This window comes from Myiozetetes cayanensis, unplaced genomic scaffold (genome assembly GCF_022539395.1).
Source record: "Myiozetetes cayanensis isolate MyiCay16 unplaced genomic scaffold, myiCay2020 scf19, whole genome shotgun sequence".
In the NCBI taxonomy this organism is placed as follows: Eukaryota; Metazoa; Chordata; class Aves; order Passeriformes; family Tyrannidae; genus Myiozetetes; species Myiozetetes cayanensis.
Window position 1 is genome coordinate 7,073,286 of NW_026087400.1, and position 26,394 is coordinate 7,099,679.

Here is a 26,394-nt window from a genome sequence, read left to right on the forward strand (position 1 = left end):
CACAGGATGGCAGGGCAGCTCACTGCATTCCAAGACAAACTGCACGAGCTGATTTTCTCCTTCCAGGATAGATAAATACACAACAAATTGATTTATTTTTCACTGCTCGTATCTGAAATTTAAGTGACTATTACTGACTGTAAGGCCACTCGGAGAAGGAAACTCATGGCATCTTTTCATTCCCCCTGTGTTTGTGCAGGGATACCAGAACGTGTTAAATTTGTCAAATCAGACAGTTTAATAAGCCACTCACTTGAATAGGGAAACATCTGCATTCCTAATGGTGTGAACAAGTGTTAATTATTGCTTGCTATTTTAGGGAAAATATGCTGATGATATCACAAAGGAAACACATACCTACAAATAGTTGAAGATATTCTCCAGTTACTGGCATGTGTCCAGAGCTGAATACAAAACTCTTTGGGAGAGGCCACAGTACTCAGCACTTCCCATAACTGAGTCAGAAATATTTTCAGCAAGGACTCAGTCTCATTATCAACAGTTTTTTATGCTTGGAAAGGAAGAATGATGCTGAAATATTTTGGGTTTCTGCGTACAGTATCCTCGCATTTCCAGCAGCACAAATTAAACTGGACGTTGCTGCAAGGAATGGCCAGTGGGAAAGGAAGCAGATTTTATTTAAGAAACTTCTGTCAAGTTTGAGCTTACATTATTCCCCTTTGTTAAGAGTTTCAAAACACCACAGCATTTGAGAAATGTGCCAACGCATAAATCCATATCCGCAATCTACAAAGTGCCTTTGGTTAAAAGTCCTCAGTACCACAGTATTACACTATTTCTCTTTTATTACTACTTTCATTGCACAGAAACTCAATCTGCTGGTACTAGAACATAGCTGGGATGTCATCCCTTCACACAGCTCCTCATGCAATTTAGGAAGAGCTCACTGCCGGTGAGAGCACCAAGGTGGGAGCTGGCAGGTATGTGCACCCTGCTCCCCATTTCATCAAGATCCCTCTGCAGTTCTGAACTGAATACTCAGTGTTCCTCTGCTTCTTCAGAGTGCAATATATGGAAAGAAGGCAATTCACTAATGGAGCTAACTTATTGGTAAACAATGAAGTCTTCTACCCCATTCCATCGCACCCCGGGGCAGTGGAGAGCGGCAATAGAGGCAGTTCATCCATCAGCTATTTTTGCAGAACTCTGGTTAAGAAGGAAGGTTTAATAAAACTCTGAGAAATTTCCTTTGAGCCTTAAATTAGAGTTTGGAAACTATCTTTCATACCACATCATTTAGTTGCTTTTTGTTCAATGAATATATAGTAAACTTGAACAGTCAAATCAAATGACCTTATTATCTTACAGGGTGCTAAGAAGAAACACCCGGGACCACACTGCAATTCTGCTGCCTCCTTTCAGGTTGGAAACAAAAAGATTCGTTTTGCCAGAAACTTCCACCAGCAGAAAAGGGTGCAAGAGAAAATAGTTCTCATTTTCAATTCTGACAGATCCTAAGGACAGCTCGCTAACCATCTTACAGCCTTTCTGAAGAAGCAGAATCTGTGTTCATAAAAGTATTCATAGACTCATGATACAGTCTACACGAAAAAAATCAAACTCACATATAATTCAGAGATAAACTGAAAGTTCTGCTTATTTGTTGGGGTTTTTTTAAAGAGTAAATAATCCCAGTTTCCTGGGAGCTTAAAAGAAATCTTAAATTTTACTGTAACACTGCAGAAACGTCATGTACTCTTCTAAGACAGGTTGAAAACCTCGACCAGGGTCAGCTCCAGGCACAACAGGGCTGTGGCAGGATCAGAACCTGGAGTCACACACAGAGCAAATACAAAAGCAAATACCTGCCCATCTGCACACCTTCAGTCCCACACGAGCTCTCACCAGCTTCCCTCTCAGCCTGGAAGGGAAAAGCCTCTTTCCTCCCTCAAGATTTGGGACCTGACATGTCCTTTCAGTTCTGTGGTAACTTCATAAACTAAGGAGGAGGCACATTCCCTGTTGCACTACTCCATGTAAAAGTCTCCCTGTTGGGAAGTCGCAGATGGCTGCACGGGAAAAGGTAACTTTGCACAACACAGCCACACTACAACAGATTGTATTTGGTACTGGAAAACTGAAAAACAACTTTACATTTAGCACATGTAAAAAAGAACAAGGACTACTCTACAGAATCAAAATGTAAAATAGATCCTGACAATTTTCACTTTTTTCTTCTTAGCTACTTCCATGTTCATCCAAGTTCATCCTTTACTCATTTAACATGACATAAACTAAATTAAAAAGCCAAAGTCATTACTCTTTTAGAAGCAAGTTTACCATCACATTTCCAAGTCTTTGTACAAAAAGACCAAAGGCAATTTCTGTTGTATGCCGCAAACCCATGTTTACAGGGCAATTAGCACATTTACATGTTGCTCAGTCTCCATAAAGCCTGAGAAATTCTTCTCGAGCCATTGCAGTACCAGGGAGGCTCACAGTATAATTTTATTTCATCTAGGCAAACACCAATATTTTGTGATAGTCTCTTACTGTGATTAAAACCAGAAAATGCTTAAGAATTTCTATATTAAATTAGGCCTATTTCCTGTTTAATTCAGCTGACAGCTCTTCTATTTCAACATAAATTGAATTAATCTGTTCTTGTTCTTTAAGACTGCTCTGAGGAAAACAAAGAAGATGTATCAAGAGAAATCAAGTTGTGATTTCTTCAAATGAATTTTTAAACACGAACTTCTGAACCTATAAATATGATATGGTATGGTGGGACTTTATTGGATAAAAGTACAAGTTCAGAATAAAGCATTAGCATCTACTTCAAATGCTAATCAAATAAATAAATAATAAAGCAAAATATAGGGATGGGTTTTAGTACTATAAAAGCAACTGCACTACAGAAAAGATATGCAGATAATGCCCATTGTTTAAAGTCCTGGACTGCACATTCTCCAATTTAAGGAAATTCTTGGAGGAATTTCAACAGAACTATGTGAACACCTCAGTGGAAGCACTGCAGAATTCAAAGGGCAGAAATAATAATAATAATTAAAAAAAAAATCACTGCCAATAAATGGGTTAGCAATGTGAAAATTTGCTAGATATTGATAGTCACACATGAAGAATAAAACATTCATATCAGGCATCTATCCATGTGGACAAAAATCAGAGATTTCAGGAGATTCATTTGCAACTCGTTAGTAGTTATACATGTTTTAATTATGAGAAACAGAAATGAAACCAAGTGGCTGCCTCACAGACCCTACACTAAAAGAAGGTTTCAAAAGAACTCTTTAATTAAACTGTATTCAAGAATTTATTTCTGCTATTAAAGGATAGGAGAACCAGCTTTACATAAGTCCTGTTAAACTCTGAGCAGGTAAACTCAATTGGATTATCTGGAAGCCCATTAAGAAGGAGCTGCTCTGTAGATAAGATAATAGAGATTTAAAAACGAGTAAGCAAGGATTATTTCAGAGGATGCAGCACCACATCACCACATCACTGACACTATCTGTAAGACTTTTCATTTTCCTTTCTGTTAACACCATTAACATTCTCAAACTAAAAATACTTTATATATCCATATTTTCTATCAATTTTGCACCTCAAGATGCAACTTGGAAGATACATATTTATCACTCTTTTACAGGTAACAAGATATAAAGGGCACTAAAAAAAAAAGTATAGAGGACATTGAAGTGTCATGCTCAAAATCATAAAAAGAATCTGGACAAGAAAAAGCTGGAGCCCCAGTATTTTCTCTCTGTGGTAACTTTCCAAATTGCATACAGTATTATCCAGACACCCAAGAAACCAGGCCCTGTCTCTCACCTTTCCCAGCTTCCCATGTGTGCCTTCACTGAAGAAAACATTTTGCCTACTTCCACACCCTAAAATCTGTGACATTTGAGATGTCCCCATGGGAAATGTCCCCCACTGCAGTGAGGATGTTTGTCATTACATTATAAAGCCAGTGATGCTGTCAAACCAGAACAGCTCTCGTCTTCTTCCATGATGTATTTAGACAGGAATAATAATATATCTATCATTATACACATCAGGGTGATTATCTACAGGGACAGATAATTTTGTTCTGTTGCCTACATAATTAAGGAACACTTCTGGCAGCAAAGAGATCCCAGTTCATATCTTTTCTTACTGAGGTTGTATTATCTTGTTACCTCCTTGAAGATGTTGGTGTCAAAATCATTTTAAGGACTCCAACCCCACCATCTGACCCCGCTGCACGTTAATGCACCTCACACCGGGCACCACCTCCCTTGTACCACACTGCCCACGGGGGCCAGGTTGTAAATCTGCCCTCAAAACTGATCCCTGTTAAAAATAATCTCCCCAAAAATAGAAGAGTGAAGGAGTAAGGGTTACCAGGGTTATTTTTAACCTGTGCTGGTTCAATGGTCTGATTTACACCGGCGAGCCAGCGGAGGTTTTTTTGGCTGAGCGCGGGTGGCACATCACACTGTGGAGGAGAGGGAAGGGATGGCTGTGGGCACACGGGGTGCTAAGCTGGGCTTTGAGGCTGAAGCCAGCATGTGGTAAAGGCTGGCCTCAAGGACACCACTCAGAAACCAGAATAAAACTATTCAGAAGCAGTGGTAGTAGGAGATTCAAAATAACTACAATGGAGCAGTGTAGTAATAAATAGAGGAGGACCAAGAGACCTGCAGACAATTTCATCAACACCCTAAAAATGATCACATCTCTTCTAAACAGCCTTAATCTAGAGAGCCATAGGCTGGATTCATTGCCCTGTTATTCTGCCCTTCAGTAGCTAATACTGTGATTCGACTACTTTTTGAACACCATCTTGCTGAATTTATAATGGTATTTTCAAGAGGCATCTTCCTCAGCTGAGTCCAGACCAATTAAATATAGGCAGTTGGAAACCCTGCCCAACTATTTTTAACATTTCATTAAAACCTGAGAATTATAAAGGGACTATGACCCAAAGTGAAGAGGTTTTATTTTGTAGCTTGGTTCAGTTTGGTTGATCACGGTGTGTGAAATGTTGATGTAACGATAACATTTCCCTCCCTCTTCTAAAAGTAAGAGCAAAAGAAAGTGATGAGAAAAGGGCCACTATTTTAGTTGGTACTGGGGATGAAGAAAATATCCTAACCACTGTCTGGTATGCAGAAGAGGAATAAAAATATCACCTTTATAACCCAGCTAACCCAACATCACTTGACATTTGAGACAGATACACAGCTAGTCTGAATTACTGAAACTACTTCTGAGGTTGATTTTTGACACTGAAAAAAACACACATAAAATTGTGCTGAGCTAAATGCATCAAAGGACAATAGTGATGGAAATGCCATTTGGAGGCTTCAACTACACATTTACCTACTAAATACTGCAATATTTTAAAACACCAGCACGATTATGTGGACAGAATTCTTTTCAGTCAGTACTACCCTGTTCCTTTCCCCATATGCTACTACTTGTATTCAAGAAATCTAACTTCTTAATACCAAGTGTGCTGAATTAATAGATTTCCAACATACTCAATTTCCAGCTTTGAAGGGAATGTTTAACCTAGCATTGCACTGTACCATTATTTTTAACTCAAGCTGTTGGGTTTTTTAGGTTTTTTTTTCCATTCAGAACAATATGGTCTACACAAATGACACACATTTCCTTTAAGTCAAAAACTGCAAAAGCAAACAGATGGAGACACAGACTAAGAAAAGAATTAGAATATCAGAATACAAAAGTTGCTCTTTGAATCCTAGATTACATGTGGAGCCAGACTCCTGTATTAGCATCTCACTGTTAAAGCTCCTATATTTTTATTTACGTTCTGCTGCCTTTCACACTACAGTGACCCTTGCTGTTTGGAAATCCAAATTCTAGCTCCACCTGTGCAACAGGGAATTATAAACACAGATTTTGGGGTGTATTTTAAACTTCATTCAAACTACTCTTCCATGTACAGAAGGAGGCCTTGTGTTCTAAAGAAGATCTCCTGTAGCTGGAGAAGAAACTCCACGATCCTAGTGCTGATCCCTGTACGTCTGTGCATTGCCTTCTGGAGAGCTTGGTAAATTAATGTTTAGGAAAAGGGCATTTAAAGAGAAGCAAAACAGCCTTGTATTTAGAAGAGCATGGTGCTAAGTACTTCCAGTCCCCAAAGGACATCCCCTCGGTAAGGCATTCTACCTTCCTGTTCTTCCTACAGCAGAGAGGAGCAGCATCAAACACGATCCTGAGGAAAGTATGTCCTCAAAACAGCTGAAAGAGGATTCCCCAGGAAGAAAATGGAAGAGGCAGAAAGCAAGTTCTACAACCCAAAATAATCAGCATCACACAGGGCTAATACTGCTAAAAATTGCCCTCCCTCCTCCTACATCCATACTCTAGATAGGAAAAGTTCACCTGCCAGTTTATGAAATTCTTCCCCAGAGGAAGAAGTAGATAATCAAGATTTCCTTAGATATGAAGCATAACTACCCACAAGGATATTCTTTCCACTTAGAGAAACTTATTTTTCTTCAAAATACTTTTAATTAATCTGTAACAAAGTCAAAATTACTTTTATAGCGGTACCCAAGGATTGTGATTTCTGACACCACGCACTGAGAGCTGGCGTCTAAGGACACTCCAGACCTTAACTTGATTTAAATCACGTAATTAAAATGTAGGTTCAGTTTTTCATCCACCAAAGGACTATAACCTACATTCAAACTCAGAAATCAGAGACATATTTGCTTATGTAATCACCCAGGGCAGAGAGAGCCAACAATAGTCCTTCAGCATTTGTGGCTAATGCACATCCAGTTTAAAACCTCAGCCCTACAAACATTTACATATGAAATAGTTAATCATGCCAATGAAGGAAGCCACTAGTCAAAGTTATGCACACGCCTAAAGCTCTGTAGACTCAGGGCTTAAAAATTTAAGACAATACCTTTGCTCAGAGAAGAAAAACTAGTTTTATGGGAGCACTGTTATTCCTCAAGTTGTGTGTCATTCAACACAAAGACTCTTCATTGAACTTGAAATTATTTATGCACCTTTTAAGTATGTTTCTGTTGCTTTAGACATCAAGGGTTTGCTGTCATGTATCCTACCAGATGTAATATATAGTGAATATTAATTTCTATATAAAAACCAGTAAATGTAACACATACATATTTGGTTTGTTCACTTACCCCTACACAGTTACCCCTTGCTTTCAGAGAAAAGAAAAATTTAAAAAACCTCACTGCACTCCAATTGAATGGAAGAAAAAAAACCCTCCAAGATAGAAGAGACAAGGCAAATCAAGCATTTCAGTACAAGGTAGGTCACAGGAACTTGTTACAGCATTGTTACAGCTCACAACCTGAACTATCACAAACAATGGCAGCAGGAGAGCTGTGGGCACCCAGCCAGTTTAGGAGCACATGGGGTAGAGTAAGGAACCACTGCCCTCTCTCTCTGATATTCTCCTAAAACTATATTCAAAGCTTGAGGGGTTTTTTATGCCCCTAGTAGTGAGGATCATCCATGAAGAGACCAAGTATCTCCATGGAAAACACTGTAAAATGTGTAAATTAAAATTGTGTCACACTGAAAACCTCAAAATATCCAATTTATCTAAGATGTTTTAAGACAAAATGACAACTACTACATTTTATATGCTAGAGAAGAATTAAACACCCTCTCCCCCTCCATCAACCTATCTGCACCTGCTGAACTTTGACTGGATTTGAAGATTACAATGCAGTATTTCCAATTAGTTGCTAATACCCCATGACTTCTGCCTTGTACACAAAGTCTGGTTCTGGTTGTTTGGTTCTTCCCTTTTGATAAAGGCTGACAGGTGGAAAAGGCAACTGTCACTGGTTTCACAGAGTAGTTTGTTCAATAATATTTACAAATCAAGAGTTACAAAACTTTGCTGTGGTGCAAACTATACCCCATCTTACTATTATTTGCACTTGCACTTTCATTTCAAGCATCTGGTCAGTCCTGGACGGACAAAAAATTCTGGTGTAAATGAATCATGATTCTGATGTATCACCATAAATCCCCCCTCAGCCCCCTGGAACAGCGCACAGAGAGAGAAATACCAGCTTTAAACACTCCTGTACTGCTGCAAATATAAGGTACTTCATGGTAATTAATAAAAATATCTTCTCAGTGTTGAAGAGTTCAGTGTTTGCAAACTGCATTTTCATGGGCTTCTGCTACTTAGCCTGGTTGAGATACAGGAGAAATTAATCACAGTGAGTGGGCACAAAGTTATATCATCAACCAAATAATTATCCTTTGTGCATTTACTCTGGGTCTGCTGGCACCTTGAATGATTAACTAGGGCTGGGAGGGCTGAGGCAAGGACGTGTGCGTGGAGCCTCTGCAGCAAGTCTGGCTGACACAGAGCCTGAATCAGCAAGAAAACTCCACTGTTCTTCCAGAGGGGAGAGATTCAGTATCACTAAACACCAGCTAATCATCAACAGAGGGTTGAGTGTATCTTCACTCCTTCTGGGCAGGGCAATTCCTGACCCAAACTCTACACACAGCACCGTCCCTCTTAACCCTGGAGCTGAGAGTTTCATAGGGCACAAAAGGCACAGAGAAGCAGGCAAGGGTCTCTGCATTCCTAAAGCATCAGCTGAATTCTGGCTGTGTCCTTACACACTTACTTCACTAGCACTGACCAAAGGCACCTCCTGCAGTAATTCCCAAAGAGCAACCCACTCTTTTGGGGCAATATTTACTCCAGTGCAGTGAAACACAATCATCTGCAGAAAGGCCTGGCCGCAGCCAGGAGTTACTCACCGGTGGGAAATCGAAGTCTATCTGGTTGGCTAAATTTAAGATGTAGTCGATTCGAAACTGGTTCTCTGGGTTGGCTAGTTCCACTGGAGGGGCCAAATTGCCCATTGCTGTGACTATTGTCTGCAAAGACAAAAAAGTAAAATGCTGCAGAAAGTGTCTAAATAGCCACTCTGAACAAGTAAAAACAATGGCTCCTGAGCTTACCTCTATAGCTTCTTTAATATTGTTTTTAATATCCTGGATTTTCATTTTCTTCTCCCTGTAATGAAAAGATACTTTATTAAATTCAGAAGTCACAGAAGCTGAACACCTTTTTAAAACCGAACCTGAATTTGAAAAATACTCTATCGAAATTTTATTGTCCCTATTGGCTGAAGTGCTTTCAGTCACTGAAGACTTTTATAGAGACTTGATTAAATATCTCAAAACTTCTCTACTTTAACAGTAGCATCTATTTGCATCCAAAAATCAGCATCTAATTATGCCTAAATAAAATGCATTACAGCCTTAGACTGGGATTGAGACATTCTGCAAAATCAAACAGATTTTGATTCACCTGAATGCAAACACTACACCGGAATGAAAGTTCTTTACAAATGTATAAACCAGAAACAAACAGAAAGAAAAAAAAAAGGGTAAGTTATTGAAAGCAGAAACAAATGAAAGGAGATCAAAGAACCTCAAAGTACAAAAAAAAATTAAAGCATTAAAGCACAAAATGATGCCACAGCAGAACAGGTACAAGAGCAGAGAGCTCAATCTGACAGAGACATTCAAACCAACAGTTTGGATACAAAACCTAAAATAAATAGTAAAGGGTTAATCCAAGTATGTAAAATTACCTCGACTACAAGGAGAAGAATAGGTTAGAAAACCACTTGGAAAGAGCACTATCATTTGGGATTAACTGCAGTCAAATTAACAAGCCTAACAGGCTGAAGCAAGAGTGCAAACCATTGCTCTGTTGCATTTTTATTGGATTTAGTGTCAAATCTGATAACAGCTACTTTCAGTGCTAAATAGTGCAGTCCAGTGAAATGCATGATCCAACATTTGGTACAACCAGGAATTAGCATTACTGGTATTGAGTCTGTAAACTGTAACTTAATTGCAAGGCATTATGACAAAAATTTTACATTATTAATTTCTTGCTGTACACAGCATAAAATTATTAGTTTGAGGTAAACCAAGTTAGTCATGTCATTACTAAAATAACCCAGCTGAATCGTCTAAGTGACCTTTTAATCTTCATTAAACTGTTTTTATAAAACACTTCCATTATCTGAATATTTATACCAACTTTTAATTTTTTTTTCCTTTTGAAAACTAACATTTTCCAACTCAGGATCCCAGAAACTTTGAACTACCAACAGCACGTTTCCTTTTTTCACCCTTTTAAAGGTAGTAACTCACATTTTTGGCTTAAAGACCACAGCTTGAATATCTCACTTTACTGAGTTAATTCAGCAAACGTATTGCAGAGGCTTTTTGTCACTTTTTCCTTCCTATAATTATTCACAACCAACAACCAAAACGAAACTGAAAGCACATTCACCCATCAGGAATGCAGAAGAACAGCAGCAAAAAAAAAAAATTAAAAACCTACTGCTTAAATAAGGAGGCAGACACAGACATCCAGGAATGGTGGGAATCCTGGTTATCAAATGAAAAATTAATTAAGCTTCTTTAAAAGACAGGGTCGAGGAAAACCCCCCCTCCCCGTGGCAGCCGCACGTTCCGCTGCCTTTCAGGCACAGGCGTGGAGGATCCGATCCTGCATTCCCCACTTGTGACAGAATGATTGCAATGCCAGTGCTGCTCTTACACATGGAAAGCAAACAGCAGCATCAAATCATCTGGTTCAGGATGACTTGGCTGTGGAGAGGACGGGTCTGAATCAGCAGCAGAGCTCTACCAAGAGAAACAGGATTATCCCCAAACATCAGCTCCTCGTCGCTGGCCACGTGCCCTCCACAGTTTGGGGAGGAAGGTCAGGGGAGTCTGAGGTAGCGAGAAAATGAAATTATCGATAATCAGATGGAAATTCTTGGGTTTCCCTCGACTTCTTCACCTACCTACAGACCACCTTATTCCTGAAGATTACCTGTTTTTTGCTTTACACATTTGGCACCACTGATGAGAACAAGGCAGTGACCCAAGAAAGGCCAAAAGCACCAAATTAAGGAAAGTAAATAACACAGGAAAAGAGAGGAAAAACTGAGGGCTTTTCACCCTCTTTCTTCCTATTCTCAATGCTTTCTAGGTCTTAGGAAACTCTCTGTTCCACAACCAAGACTTAGGGTAGGTGCAGAAATCCTGTATTTTTTAGTTGGTACACATATGATTGTAAACCCATCATCTGCTTTCTGTTTTTAAAAACCATGTTTCATTATTAAAAATATGTAAATAGTGGCATGAAAGCAGGAAATGTTTATCAATGAGAGTGTAAGCAATTTGTCTGGCTTTATTTTGCCTCCAATTTTCAGCTGGATCTTCAACTTAATGAACATGTAACCAGACTGTGCCCCACTGAGATCAAAAGGGCAATGGATATGCTAAAAGTCAAGCAAGGTATCAGTATTTTTAAAGAATTATCAGTCATTTTGCTTCCGTTTGGAATATCATTATAAAGACAGAAGTTTAGGAAGTTCTGTTGTTTTTAAGCAAATCGTGGTTATTCTCCCTCCCCTGGAACACTTGGGATTAACTGTCTCAAAGCATCAGCGAGGTGCACATTTACCTGACTCTACAATAAACCACATTATTTTTATTATAGGTTTCAGTCAAACTTCCACATTTACACCTCTTGGTTGATCCTCATGCTCCTAACAGCACTGCAAAGTGATAATGAATATGGAGAAACATTAAACTCCAGCAATTAACAAACTGCTCGATAACCATCATCATCTTTACAACAAGGATACTCAGAGTTCCTATTTCTGGTGGTGTTGCCATGGCCCTATAGCCTGCCCAGTAAACAAGGAATCCTATTACACAGCAGTGAATGTATCACTGCGTTTTGTGTTTTGTAATGTTTACTAGGCATAAACTTTCCATGACAATGAGACACTTTATTCTTCTGGAACTCGACGTGTTCATCAATCACCCATCCAACAGCAGCTTGAATACAACTGTAACTTCTCACCAAGAAAAAAACAAAACTAAGGTGACAGTCATTTTTACTCAAGGACTGATGAGGTGCAGCACACAAAAGCTACAACCCTTTGCCTTCCTAGAACTATGGTTTTGTTTTGTTTCGTTTTCTTTTTGTTTTTTCCAGAAATGCCACCCAGGTTGCACCTCAAATTTCCAAAAGTGCTCTATTTTCCCCAACCAGAAAGACTCAATATTCAACTTAGAAACAGATTCTTGCTTTATAAATTTCTTATTCCCAGGTGCTGGATATAAAAACTACGAAAAAAGAAAAAAAGCTGGGTTCCCAAAATGTTTTCCTCTGGAAGATCCCAAGGAGATCGGGAATGGCACTGTGCTACCCTGGCTAACACAAGACTGATGTCTCTGCAGGCCTGTTCTGTATCTTTAGATGCCGTGGGTTAATAAGGTCATATTTTTAATCTTGTTTAAAACTTTTGCTTAGGCTGTGTAGGGTAGGCCAAACAAAGCATTAAACTCTATTAGTTGAGGATTAGAAGAAAAATCTCAAATCCTGCTGTTTTCAATATTTAAATGGGCCAGAGCAAGGCTGCACATAGCTTTCAGGAAAACTAATAAAGTCTATTTTAGGTACTATAAAAAAAAAAAAAGATGACATTTTAATTCAAGTAACATTAAATCGGAATGACATAAAAGGTCAGGAAAATCAAATATTCCTTGAAAACCAACCTAATCAGTATTTAGTAAAGAACTTCTACACCTGTGGCTGAGTTTTACTTTTAAAAAGGCAACATTTTTACTCAGATTTTATCAAATCTAATGCAAAGAACACATTACCAAACAGATTGTCAGAAAGCAAACTAATTTAATTTTAATGTTCATTTTTGGTTTATTTTCCAGATAATATGAATAACCATTAATTGAAGAAAAATATTTAAAGTTTAAAAAGAGCATTCCAGAGGATGAGGATTCAGTTCACCCTGAATGCTTCTACATCTCATAGGTAGAAAAATAATTTTTAAAAAAGGTGCTGAAATGAGTGGCCAAAACAAAGTATGTTAAAGAATTGAGGGGGGATACAGATGGACAAATGGAGGGATGACAGGACACAATCCCTTTGTGCCACTATTCTAAATTTCTAAAAGCAAAAAAGTTTGAATTCTTGGTCACTGCTGACAGGTTAAGAAGTCCAATGCCTTCTTGAAAGTCCTGTAGCTCTGGAAAGTACATACAGTCTGTTTTAATAGGGGATATTAAAATGTAATCACGTAGTTCTTTACAAGGTTGTAAACAGCCCAGCTTCCATCACCTCCAGTGATCGGTGTCACGCAGAAATTACCTTTATTCCTGAAGCACTGTCAAACTTCCCTCACTCCCAAACCTGCTGACACAACAACTCCAGGGAGTGCAAAGCTTCCCTTCGCTGTGGAAAGCACTGCAGTTCAGTGAGTCAGTTCACAAGTGTCAGAGCCAGAAGAAAAAAAATCTTACAAAACAATCCGTTTGCTTCTGGGCTTTTTATAGGAGCAAACGTGGAGCACACACGTGCATCTCCCTGTTTTCAGGTATTGCCAACAAATGGGAATGCCCAGGGAAGTAGCCACGGGCTTTTGCTCACCTTCAAAGGCCCATCATAATTCCACATTGAAGCCAACGTCAAGTTAATAGATCAATTTTGTTTTCAAACACAATTCGGTTCTTTGACAGGCAGTCATGCACTTCACAGGCATGTCAGCTTTAAACGTGTCTATCTGTCTAAATACGGTATCTTTGATGCAGTGAAACATCTGATGGATTTCATAAATATTCCATGAAATCTGCATTAAAATTTGTTTACTGCACCTTATGGAAGTTAACAGAAATGCAAACAGCACTACCTGCCAATCCACCTCAGAGAAACAGAGCTGTGCAGTCGAGATCTTCACACACAAGACCACGAGCAAGGAAATTCAATTAAGGTTTTGCTACCAATCCACATTACAAAAATCCCGCAGTACTTCACAATTCAACAAAGAGATAAATTTGGGTTAGCAGCCTGAGTTATTTCTAACAGAACATGCAATTACCTCAAAATATAACAGCTAGAATGGCAAACAGGGCAGAGGCCAAGTTAGAGGCACTTGAAAATGGGGAAAAATAGTTGCCTAGAGTATTCAGGGTGAAGCTGAAATAATTCATGTTAGACCTGTGACAAAGTTCCAATTTTACAGACAAAACTGCTAATATGCAATGGCAAAACCCACTGAGTATCTTCTGCAAGATGAACACCATTTCTATCACACCAGAGATACCCCAGTAACTCTGCCAACTTCAAAGAGATTTTCTGTTCTGTCCCGTTCCAGACCCAAAAGGACAAACCCTTGCAGTACCACAGGGCAGGAGCTGCCACGCAGCAGCTCCACAGCAGTAACTCTGTCCAGCTTTCGACAGGAAATATGATTTACTTGGGTCCTCACTCGCAGCAGAACTGGAAGAGATTTTCTAACCACATTAATACTTTGTTCCCTTCCTGCTGCTAGCTGCAGAGCCATAGTTTCCCTTCCCCACCCCTGTGTTCTTCCTCCTACACCACCTTTCCCCTCCCAACATCACTTTGCAAATTCTTGGGTTTATTTCTCTGAGATTCTGGGTATCACCAAATTGTACCATCCAGCTACCAAAGATGATTTACTGTGAGAGGAAATAAGAATAGAATAAGAATAGCTATGAGGATAAACTATTTGCTTTCTCTCTAAATAAATAACACCTTTTGGAAAAAGAAAAATCCAACAGGTTGAGTAATTTTGTCATGATATACTTTGAATTAAACACACAGTTAAAAACTGAGGATGTTGGACAGATCTAATAGTGACCTAAATTATTTGGGAGAACTTAGTTCAATTATCCCCTGAAGCATAATCACTTTCTCACACAATATGTGATGCAATATATAGAATAGACAATACATAAAGGGTTTCCACAAGTTCCCTTTTAAATATTGGAAAAAGCACTCTAAATTGCTTTATGGTTTCTTGTTTCAATACATCACCTTCTTTACCTTCATGAGTTATATGTACATCCTACTACGTGGCCCTAAACAGATGAACATGATGAAATACAAGCACAAAGGGATACCTTCTGTTAATGGAACAACAGAACCATCCTCTAAGTTAAAAGTCAGGAAATACAAATTATTGAAGCATCGATTAAAAAACACGTCACATCTCTGTGAAAGCAGAAATTTTGTTATTTTTGATCATTATTTGCACTGCAGTGTTAGGGGTCAGGGAGTGTGACTTGTTCAAAAACTCTACACAAGGCATCCCTGAATATAAACCTAATTAACTCAATATTTAGTTTTATTTTATCTCTGCCCACTGTGATATGCCAAGTGTAAAGGTTAAAGGGCAGCTTTATTGAGCCTCTACAGATATTCTGATGCAGAGACTGGCTGTGGGCAGGCTTTGCTCCTGATGGAGTGCCAGGAGCCAGGAGGGTGGATTGACACACTGCTGAAAGTTGTCCCAGAGGCTGCTCGGGCAGCTCATGGAACCCTGGTCATTCCAGCTGCCCAGGGGGATGTGGCACAGAGATGCCACTCTGGCTCTAAGCCACCTTCAGGCTCCCCTTCAGCTTCACAAATTCCTACATCAAACCAGTTTAACTGGTTTACAGTCCCTTTATACCTGTTAGTGGCACAAAGAGACCATCAGAGACACAATATTAGGACGCATAACTCTGCTTATCCTGCTCCATTTACCTCAACTAATTAACTAGCAATAGTTTAGGTAAGGGATGAAAACAGAACTGTTCACAAAGAGCTCTGTGATGTATGAGGTTGACAAAGGCCCTTTAATTCATACTGTACAATTAAACACCTTTGTTCATTGCAAGCCTGGTCTGTAGCTCCCCAGACGTGCACACAGAGGGGAACACACTGCTCTCATTTTCTTGCTCTAAGTACAGGTAATTAACCATATTATAATAAAAGATGTTCTCAGAAGTTTAGTATTATCTCTAGATACCTGATACAATAATTAACAAGGCTATAGAGTCTTCAGAGGACAATCTGTTTCCTTTCTAGTCAGGAAGGACACCTCTCAGAAGCAGAAGGAACAGGAGGATTCCAGTCAAACTGCTGAATCATCTTGCCTTGTATAATCCACTACTTTGAGATAATCAAACTGTTGTCAGGAAGCACAGAGACTTTTTCACTGATTCACGTATTTAAGCATCTCCCTCACAGCAGATCCAGCCTACTGGGGTCTCCTGAGCTACCTGACAGGGTCTATCCATCTGTGTATGTCCAGAAAAAATCCTGTTGTGTGAGTACATACTCACCAGGCAGTGCAGTGTAGGTGGATTAACAGCACCTTCTGTTAAAACTGGGCCATTTGCTGCCCTGTTCATCACTCCAACCTTGGGACTGCAGAGCCTTTGCTTTAAAACACAGGTAGTGTTAAAGGGGGTCTTGTTCTCACCTTGGTTTTCACTTTCAAAACATTTCTGCCTAACCTCTGAAACACTGATTTCATGAGTGGCCTATGAGTTTCATTTGCTCTAACTCTGTTTTGTAAGTGTCTGTATTCCAGTAACTCCTTCAGCCAGGATTGGGTAGGAAGCTTTTGAAAAGAAGGCAATCACATCCCAGAGCTCTTCAGGGGTTTGTGCACAAGAATGAGAGGAATAGCTCCTATAATGGCTGATGACCTCACTGCTACTTAGAGATGAAAAAGTACACAGCTGGCTAAGTGCCAATATTAAATGGAAAGAAGCCCTAAAATAAAAATGGCTGGAACACTGGATGCCAAGTAAGTATAAACACAGAGCAGCCAAAGCAGGATGCAACGCGGCAGGGAAGGCACGGATGAGACAGGTGGAACATGGCTGGTCCTGAAAATACCTCGATTTTTTTAAGTGATTATGATCTCCACTATCATCTGAAACACTTCTGGCATGTGATATTTTAGACAGGTGATCTGGAAAGTGCTTGTCTCTAACAGTGACAAAACTCAAGGTTTTTAATCCAAACCCCTCAGCGGTGGCAGGTAAGACACAGATGTCAGAAGGACACCAGCACAACAGAAACATGAAAAAGGGAAGGTTCAAATTCATACAAAATCTGTCCCAACAGATGCTTTTACATTTCAGTTGTTCAAAAAAAAAAAAATGTTACGTGCAATTGAAGTTCACTAACACCAACTCTGGGAGAATTATTGCAATATTCAAGTGCGTATGCTCATGGATTCCAATTTAAGTGCAATTTGATCTCAGAAATTCTTACAGAACATCTCATCAGGGCATAAAAATTCCCCCTGAAATACCCAGAAAAAAAACAAACTTGTGAAATTTGTCAAGTATTGTTAGATTTCAAGAGCTGTTGTGTATTTATAGTTCCAGACAGTGTATGAATTTACTATGACTGTGCATGTAAACTGCAGTTTCAGAACACAGAGTAACTAAATATCGGAAGGAGCAAATCTGAGAATCTGTCCCTCGGAGACCCAGGCTGGAGCACAGGGAGGCAGGTGTAACACAGCACACAACAAAGCAAGGTGCTGACAACGTTGGCTCTAATCCATCAAAGCACTTAAGCACATGTTTAATTTTAAGCACATGAGTAATTCTATCAACTTTAATAGGGCTACTCGTGGTTTAAGTACTGTGATGGATGGGGGCCAGAATGTGCAGAACCTTTAAGAATGCTGCATGGCCTATGTTTCATGAAGAAAATACGGCATTCTCCCACTGAACAATTAAGTTATAAATGCTCTGAAGGCAAAATTTACCATAAATTGAACCCAGCTCTGCTTATGTAAACACAGAGGTGCAAGTTATTCCACAGTCTGTGAAGATAAAATACGATGAGGCTTCTCATGTGCAAGATGTCCAGGAATTTTTACACTCTGCATTGGAACAGGGGGATCAGTTAAGCAGCCTTATGGAGAAAAGAGCAAGAATTTAGCTCCTAGTGACACTTTTAAATAAGATGCTACTAGAAGCAGTTTAAAAACATGAGTACTGCAGCCTTTCTTGCCTGTACGGACACCAGGATAATAGAGGTTCAACCTTAACTGGCTTAACAGTGCAAAAACTCCTCTCTAATACCACTTATTTTCGAGATTCAAAACTCTACACATGCCTCTTAAATTAATACGTTTTTAAGTAAAAATATGATTTATTTGAAGTCTTTTATACAATACTTCAATAAGTCAATATTGAGAATGTGAAAAATAAAATAAACAAAAAACACCACACCCACTCCAGGACAGCCTCTGTAGATCAGAGGTGACTTGATCTCTAAACCACTCACAAGAGCATTCTTGGTCTTGTTTTATCTCAATATGGCTTCAAAGAACTGTTACCAAGTTTTAGGAAACGGTTTCCTAAGAAAGGAAAGAATTGAACCATTTGAAAAATACTTAACAGACACTGGTCAGGAGATCAAATGAGGCTCACTAAACAGTAACACACAAAGAATCATCTGGTTTTATCCCTGCACTCCTAAATCAGAAAAAAGCCATAGAAAAATGTTAGTTATATAGCCTTACTGTCCCAAATGCACAGTGAATTTTAACAGCCTCTAATATGCTATCAAGTAATATCTGCTCTAAAACAAACAGTGGAGAAGAAATTAAAGTCAATTAAATGATCCCTGTACCAGGGACAAACCCCCCATATCAAAGGCAATGTTACAGTGTCTGTCTGCTACCACTTGCAGGTCTGTCTTGATTCTAATGTTGCCTCAGACCTTAAACTAAAATTTATTCCTTCCCTAACTGCTATCACTCAAAATTTGGTACAGGATGCTTTTGTTCTGACTGTTCCCCACAGAATTTAAAATTAACATAGTTATTTCACTCTTTGATTTGTCAACAAATATGATTGAGAACAAATATGTGTTTAGGTTTGGGGTTTGCCATTATTTTGTTTTCCTTTCTTCATGTTCTTTTTAATTTGGTTTTTTTTTTTACTTGTTGGTGAACATGCAGCAAAGAGAACACAAAAACAAATAGCTTCTGTGTGGATTGTGTTTTCTAAGATATCTTCACCAAGGGAATTATATACTACTACTTATTAGATGGAATTCATAGAAAATGAAGTACACTACTAGGGAACTTAAAATTCCCTCAAATACAATTCAAAAAGAAAATGCTTCAAACTATGTCACTGCAGAGTCTCTACTCTTAGCCAGAATTCTCAGCTTATTAAAACAGTATCTAGCAACACATTTTGTAGTGCTACTGCTGTTAACAATTTTAATAGTAATTTTGACAATTTCTAACTTGAAAAGCTTTTAAAGTTATCACAATAGAGCATTTCACAATTATTTTCGTATAACAAATGGGTTTATCTTTGACTTCTAGTACTTGTACTTCACTCGTGCACATCCATCACAGCAGAACTGTGTGAGAGCACAAGCTTCTTATCCTTGGTAATAAGGGAATGGAGGCAAAGGGACTACGTCTCCAAAAGGCAATTCACAATAACTATGACAGAAGTAAGCTTTTCTCCAAAAAACACTCAGGAGGTCAAAGCATCATATCAGGCAAGAACAAACCAAAACAAAAAAACCCACCCCAGAGTCTGCTTCCAAAAAATCTACACTGCAGTGAGTGAATTCCCCAGCACGACACACAACTCTCAGCTCAAGTTGTCTTTATTTCACGTGTCCAGTGCTTTTACCACATCGCCTCATCTTTAAAATAAGGAATGTATTTTATCTTGTGAACTTCAGCGTGTCCTCACTGCTTCCATCAACATACTGGGTAATCAGGGCTGTTATTCCAGATTCAAACAGACACAGCTGCTTCTGTTCCAATTTCTGGAATTGAAAGCAGTTTCTTCTTTATTCAGGATGGGTTTGAAACACTCTTCCAAAGTCCCAATCGCTGTTAAACGATCTTCTCTTACATCTGCCACGAGTGCCAGTGAGCTGGAATCCTCAACAGAGCAAGTCTACCACCATCCACTACAAATAAACCACTCGGCTTCCGTCACCCCTGACTGCAGCTCACACCAAGCTTCACAGATCCATACCCAGCCTCATGTCCACAAGGGTTGGTAATGCCACAGTCACACAACTTCTTATTCATTTCTACGTAGAAAGAAGCAACTATAGCATGACATCAGGCAGTGAGAATTAACAGAAGCAAAATTGGGTATAAGTCAGTTCCATTAAAAGAGTATTTTTATCAGAAAATCAAAAGTCCTGCATACAGAGTCTCATGTAACCTGACTGCATTGCTAATCGAGTTGCATGTCACTGGTGTTACTGCTACATTTTTACTGAGACAAGACTGCTGAATCTCCAGGCTGCACAAGACAAGGACTGCACTGCCCATGGTGGCTGGGAAATGCTCACACCAGCCACGACAAAGCCACGCTGCTGTGAGCACCGAACAGGACCCACCACAGGGAATCCAGCAGGGAAAGTCTTGCACAAGTCTTACCATTGTTCTAAAAGAAGGTTCCAGCAGTAAAAAGCTTGTTGGTCTAAACCAACACCTGCTTTTTCTTCCAGAAGGTCCCCTCCCTTCCCTGGGTGAAGCCCTGAGCAGACAGGGACAGCAGCATCAAAGATGCCCCAACGCCTCCCGTAACCTCCGACTGAGGGAACACAAAACTTTACCCTCCAGATTAACATGTTCCAACCCTAAAGCCCTGAGGTACAGTAACGCTGGCTCAGTTACAGCCAAGGTCATTTGTATCAAGTTCAGGCTGCCCTCAACATAAAAGAAAAAAGGTATAGTTTATATCTGTTAAGGAAGAACAACCAAGTATTCGCATCTCCTACACAGCTCACAGGAAAATTCTGTGATTATTAGTCTGAAACAAAGAAGTCAAGGAAGCACAGACTCTGCTGCTACAAAAGGATGCAGGTTTTAAAATCTGATTTCTGATATCTTCCAATCTCCTATTGTTACAAACAACACATCTCTTGAAACTGCAAAATTCCAGGAGGAAAAGTTTCCATTTCACCTTACTTGTACAATTGCCAGTGGTTTTGGCCAGCCTCATGTTCTGCAAACGTTTTCTCTGTTTTAGTCCTCCAAAGTAACAGGAGTGAAAAATCACTTAAATAAATTATGATCTTAAGAAAGGCAGTCTCTAAGTAGAGCCAAATTAAACTTTAAACTCATCAAAACTAAATTAAAATTTAGCTGTTAGCATACTTTCCTCATATGCTCAGTGAAGTTCCAATGTATTTACACACAGATGCCTTGACACAGTTATACAAGCAAAGTTACCCTCCTAACAGCCCAAGAACTACCACAGAAATTGTTTATAACCAGCTTTCCATGCAAAAGACATGAACCATGCTGAATTTCAAACACTGGAAAGAGTAAGCATAAGGCAAAAGTGCAAATAAAAAAAAACAACATTGTGCATAAATAAATTCTCCAAAAGCAACTTGACACCAAAACCAACGGGTCTCAAAGGCTACACCACACTGGTAACAAGCCCAAACTCAGATCTTCTTGTACTGGTTACCTCTGGTGGCCCAGAGTTCAATGTGTATCAGCAATAGCTGCCTTTAAAGTATCAGCACTGACTTCTAGAATTATATTTAATATGATACAAGATATTTTAATTTCTTTTCCAGTTATTAAAAGTTTTGCACTACCAGAAGTGAAAATGATATAAGAAAAGTATTTGTAAGTAAACATCAAATATTACCAGGCAACAACAACAAAAATACCCTCACTTCCTTCCAAGCACAGACAGCCATCATCACATTAAACCCATTAGCAAAATTCTTCAACCAGTGTCAGGGAATATTGTTTCAGGCGACAGGTTCCACCTACCTGATCTTCTTGCTGGCCTGATTTTAGATGTCACTAAAAGACATCAAAAACATCTATTTTATATTTCTAGCTATTTAGGGCTCTATTTACAGAAAAGTTGGAGCAATTTATTGAAAGAAGCTCAAGTTTCTGCACTGCTGCTTCTGAAATAATGTTGCTCTGGATTAAGTAGATAAAAAAAAAATCTTCCTTCAATACAGAGAAGCCATAGAAATGAATCTGAAAACATGATACACATTTCCCTTACCTAGATATTGTATTTCCCATTATGCCTGTTCACTTAAACTGCGTAGTAAGTGAACAATATATCCACAATTCAATTTTACAGTTCCTTAACTGTGTCTCAACCAGCTATTTTTAGTCACAAAAGCTTAGGCAAATACAGCACACAAGTGTGGGTTTTGGGCTTACAGTCAGAACTAACTCCTGAACTCCTCCGAAATCAGCCCTGAACAGATGGGTAGATGCAGAAACCTCTTCTCAGCTTCTTGTCTCATGTGCCTTACAAAACCTGCCTCTGTGCCAGCCAGCTGAATCCTACACGAACGTACTCTCAAAGCAATTTTTTTGGGAAGTTGGCAGAGGAGTTTTTCCATCCGAGTTTCCTCTTATGCAAATTACTTCCCATCACACACCAAGAAGCTGAGTCTTCACATCTCGTGGAGTTGAGATTCAAGCTGAGGACAAGCAGATCCAGAGCATCTACGACCCAATTCCCTGCCCAGTTCCCACTTGTGCAAAGCTAAGCCTGAATGTAAGAGGTACAAAAGACCTGAACAACCGTTCAGATTGTTGAAAGCAAACACTACCAAAAGGAAAGTCCTTCCCTTGATCGCTATTAAACCCCCAAATATTTCAAGTAAAACACACAAAAAATTGCTTGTTTGTTTTTAAATCTGCTTAGGAAATGCTGTTTCTGGAAGCAAATGCACAACCCCAAGGTCACAACCTACCATGACCCTGAACTTCCAGGGACCCCCACCTCTAGTACCAGGAGAGTTTGTTTAACGAGGTAGGTACCATTTAGAATCAGGACAGTTCATAGATGTTTTGGACAAACACTCTGGATCCAAATTAGAACCTTCCCCAATATAACACAAGTTAACTGGAAAAATTCAAAAAAGCTCTTCTTGAGAAGTCTGGAAGTCACAATGTGAGGAAACCTTCACTTTACTGTATTTAACATCTCTATATATTTGAACTCAACCAGTAAGAAGAATGACCTTTTACTGAGCTCAAAATTGGAAATTATTTATACCTGAATAAGCACATTTATTATCATTTCCCCTGATAAAAGGGAAGTTATACTGTTGTAATTTAAGTCAAACTATGACAATGGCACAATTATCATGTCCTGGCCCTGACCTGACATTTCTAAATGATAACAGAAAAGTAAAAGATAGAGTTCATACCGACAGTATATAATAAATGAGAATGTCAGGCCAAAAGTTACGTGAAAAATAATTTGCTGATACTTGACTCATCAGTCAGAATATAGAGCACCTCGTCATAATTATCCAATTACTTTCACAACATATGGTCCTTTAAATATTAACAATATTGTTTGAATGAGAAACGTAGACACAGCTGAAGAAAATAATCCCCAGAGAGTGTGTGTTGCTGCAACACTACAAATTACTTGAACAGTATTGCCTGGGCACAATTATTGATCCAACCAGCTGCTACTTTGGCTGCAACAAAACCACAGCAAAAACTCTGAGAAAGTGGAGATACCTTGGTTCTACCTGAATCTGACTGACCTCTCAGTGCTATCCCAGCGAGTGCAGAATATTAAACAAGGCAGCACAACTAAACTGCTGCATTTGCATTCTGTCTGAAAAACAAGGAAAACTAGAAACTTCAAAAGAAAATGAGGACTTTTTAGATTATGCAAGTATTAGGTTGTTTAAAGACAAACATACTGAACGTGACTGAACTTCAAAACTTGTTATGAGTCTCGCTTTCTGGAGTTCCTGAAGTGCCAGTGGCAGAACCTGAAGAGGAATCACTGTGAGTCTCTCACACTTTTTCCCTAATCCTCCTCAAGTGCCATTTCTGACACATAATACTGGACTACACAAACCACTGGTCTAACCTGGTGTTGCACAGATTCTCAGAAATTCTCTTCCTAGAAATTTCAGCAGATCAGATGCCACTGTGTTACAGAAAATGTGTGCATGGTACCACAGACTTGATGAAAAGAATTTGGTAAATCATCAGTATCTACAAAGTTCTAAAACATATTACTTATGAGGTACATAAAACAAACTACATGAAACATTTCTTCATTTAAATAAGAGAGGCTGCTTCTCAGCCATGGGGTGAAACACGAGGTGGGGTGGAAAGGGAGAGAAAGAGAGAGAACAAGAACACCAAACTAAAGCATGTCTTCTCTCCCTCCATCCTTCAAACATAATACCAATATAATAATAATTCTTACACAATTTAGAGCAACCTGCCTTAATAAAGAGCCAAAACACTTGTCTCTGGCTTGTGCTTTTGCATACCTGACCACTGAGAGCAGTCCAACAGCAATTTACTGAACATGGCCAACCTTGACAAGAGTACTGCTAGAACACAGCTGTGCACAGCTCTTGTACTCAGCACAGAGCTCTGCTACAGCTCTTGCACTCAGTCACCTGCAGTCACAGTTCTCAGCTCAGTTTGCCAACTTCCTGAAACACAAGTTCTCAAACTTTTCTGTTCCTCCCCATTTCTGCTGTAAGAACACCCAGACTGTGCCTGGGGAAGGTACAGTGTTTAGAAAGGTGCTGAAATGCATCAGGGACACACGGCTTAGGAGAGCCCAGGCTGCTCTGGGAAAGCTGTGAGACAGAGGGAAGGCTGGATGAGCAAGAGCAGCTCAGCCTGCCATGGGTCCTGCAGAGGCAGCAGATGGGTGCTGTGGCTCCTGCTGCACCCCTGGCCATGGCAGACTCTGCTTCTCTGGGATAAGTTCACAGCTATTGGGAAGAGAAAGGGAGAAATGGACCCTGCTGTTGCAATCACTGACATGCAGCAAGAGAGACAAGGCTTTCCTTTCAAACATTTAACATACAGAATTACAAAATCTCTTTCTCCATTAAAAGTCTCACAGCAAGATAAATCAGGTTTATTCCCACCAGCTACAAGAGTGTATTTTCAACACATGCAAATAATATGCAAAAATGCCCTATCAATCTACTACCTGGAAATCAGATAACAACAATGTACCTACAACATAATGGTATTCACAGGCATCTCCCCCACCTACTTTTGCGCGGGAATTAAGAGAGACTTTTCAAAAGTTTAGAGCTACAGAACACAACATAACCAACTGCACATGCTGTGGGTCCCAAACACATTTACAGAAATGTTTAAGTTAGGTATTTTACTAGTTTATTAGCAGTTGGTGTTGGGAGCAAAAAGCTATGTTTCTCTAAAAACATAAATCATGTAAACACAGTCATAAACATTTTTATGAGTAGGTTTTTTTATAAAGCACTGTATTGACATGAGCCAGTCAATCCTCTCCTAAGGGGCAGATTAAGTATTAAAGTACATCCAAGGTGTGGCACCATATCAGTTTACCCTTAGTGGCAGTTACACTTACACAATTAGAGCAAATTCTCTATCAGCTTCATCATTTGAAACCAGAAGCTTATGACAAGGCTAAATTCTACCAAGTGATTCTGAGGGAAGAAAACCCAGTGGACAACTGACAGTCTGAGCTGTGTAACTACATATGAAGTCACTACAGGGAAAAAATTAAAATAACAATTTTCACACTACATAATTATGAAATCCACAAGGTACGAAGGTGGTGCAAGTGTTGTGTCTTGAGCACTGTGCCTCAGAGTATTTCAAATATTTGTCTGACCTAACTTTGCATTTATCCTTTTTTGCATTAGCAATCAATAAAAAAGGGAGGGGAGAGAATAAGTATCTGGGTAATAATTTCACCTTGGGCAATCAACATTCATATCCAGCATTAATATTCAGGAAATGCCCCAAGTCTCAATCATTAATGATTAAGTATCACCACACCCTGGAATATTTTACTACATATCTGTATTGACATCATGAGATCCAAACTTCAAACGTAATTGCTTGCCATTTTAAAGATCTTCTCAGAATTAAGGGACGCTCACTACAGCTCTACACAGCAACTCCACCTCTGTGCCAAGGCAACAGGCAACTGAATTAAAACAGCTGTAGCCTCAACTTCCAACACTTCAGCAGTTTGAGGACATATTGGGATATTTTGAATATAAAGGATCACCTTCTAGAAGACTGAATTTAGCATATTTAAACCTTAGGCTACAAGAGACTCCCTGTATTTAATGAGAAACAATCCTTTATCATTTCACCTCCCAATATCACATATCTGCTACACAACCTTCCAAAATATTTACAGCTTCATTCCCGAGCTTACACAACCCAGCTCTTGGTGAACACTAAACACATGCAAATGGCTCTAGGGATCCAAAACACCCCTGGACACCCAGTATGGCAGAGGAATCCCACGTTCCAATGACAGCCGCCTCGGCAGGCACCTGCACACAGAGCCCAGGGAGGCTGGACAGCAGAGGCTGCTGGCAGGTACCTGCAGCCCTTCCTGGCTCCTGCACCAGCTCACACAGCCCCCTGAGCAGAGGTGGGCCTGGACACCCCCTCCCACTGTACTCACACCCCACACACAGGAGTGGCTGCTGAGTCCCGGGACAGGCAGTTTCTGAGG

The 26,394-nt window shown here is 39.5% G+C and overlaps 1 protein-coding gene across 2 annotated transcripts in view; it reads right to left on the reverse strand.

Moving 5' to 3' along the window:
* GNAS (GNAS complex locus) overlaps positions 1–26,394 on the reverse strand; it is a 139,463-nt gene that overhangs the window by 44,817 nt on the left and 68,252 nt on the right. For both annotated transcript variants that reach the window (XM_050313953.1, XM_050313954.1), the window contains exons 3-4: positions 8,977–9,031; positions 8,773–8,892 (exon numbers count right to left, since the gene is read on the reverse strand). In XM_050313953.1, the coding sequence (XP_050169910.1) occupies positions 8,773–8,892; positions 8,977–9,031 (175 nt within the window). The remainder of the gene's footprint in view (positions 1–8,772; positions 8,893–8,976; positions 9,032–26,394) is intronic.